The 1,156-nt window shown below is 28.7% G+C and overlaps 1 protein-coding gene across 1 annotated transcript; it reads left to right on the top strand.

Annotated features, from left to right (window-relative positions):
• Positions 1-96: 96 nt before the first annotated feature.
• Positions 97-1,151, top strand: NAEGRDRAFT_77111 (uncharacterized protein; the record flags this gene model as incomplete). The annotated part of the gene is made up of 2 exons (XM_002667933.1): positions 97-221; positions 796-1,151. Coding segments are annotated over 2 exons (481 nt in total), but the record flags the coding sequence as incomplete, so codon positions are not given.
• Between the last annotated feature and the right edge of the window lie 5 nt (positions 1,152-1,156).

Genomic DNA, 1,156 nt, shown 5'->3' with positions numbered 1-1,156 from the left:
ATTATCGATAAAATTTATCATCAAAATGTCATTTAAACATTTATTTGTGAATTTAATCTGCCAATGATCAATATATTGACATTTGACAATGATCAGAGTACAACACCTGATGAGTTGGAGTCTAGCAAGGAATTTACTGGACATGCCAAGAGTATTTCCACACTTCAATATTTCAATGGAAAGCTTTATTCTGGTTCTCATGATGCGACTCTCAGACAATGGTATGTTGTTGTTTCGAATATTATTTAGTTCTTATAATTTAATCTGTGAATATTTCATCTATTTGTTACCATTCCTTTTTCTATGGAAAATACAATGATGATGATGGGTTTCATCACGATGATGTGATAATTACTTTCGTATAACAACAACAACATCCTATTCTTCATCTGTTCTTTTTTGTATCAATTAATTTTGATGATGATGAAATATTGTTATTCTACCACTATCGAATAATGATGATGATGATGAATTACTCATCAAACAATAATAACAACAAACTTGTGTTCAATTTGACATTATTCATAACGATTACAATAATATTAATTTATTACTACTTTGAATATGACTTTCCAAACTTGTAAACAAAATAATGAATGTTATTAACACTACTACTACTACCAATACAACTAATATACTACTACTACTATTAACCAACAAACACACTTTTTTAAAACAATCCATTATTAACAATGTAACCAACTCAATTGCTGATAACAATTTAATAACAATCAATTATAACAATCAATTGTAATAATAATAATAATAATTTGTATATAATGATAATTCTAATAGGGATCCAAGTGGATCATGTCTCTTTGTCTTTAAAGGACATGGAAAGTTTATTTCTGCGATGATTACATCACCTGAAGGTGTTATTTATACAGGATCAGATGATGGTGATATAAGATCATGGGCAGCTGAACGTCAAGTCATTCTTCATTTCTTTAAAGGTCACACTAAAACAATTTCATCATTGACATTGCACGGAAAGAAACACTTATATAGTGGATCTTTTGATAATGATATTCGTAAATGGGATGCTGAAACTGGTGAATGTTTACAAACTTTTAGAGGACACACAGATATTGTAACTGGTATTGCTGTTAAAAATGATTACATTTACAGTTCAAGTGCTGATAAAACCATTCGTAAA

The sequence above is a fragment of the Naegleria gruberi genome (genome assembly GCF_000004985.1).
Source record: "Naegleria gruberi genomic scaffold NAEGRscaffold_1384, whole genome shotgun sequence".
Classification (NCBI taxonomy): domain Eukaryota; phylum Heterolobosea; class Eutetramitea; order Acrasida; family Naegleriidae; genus Naegleria; species Naegleria gruberi.
The sequence above is the reverse complement of the archived record's forward strand: the minus strand, read 5'-3'. Positions and strand labels throughout refer to the sequence as shown.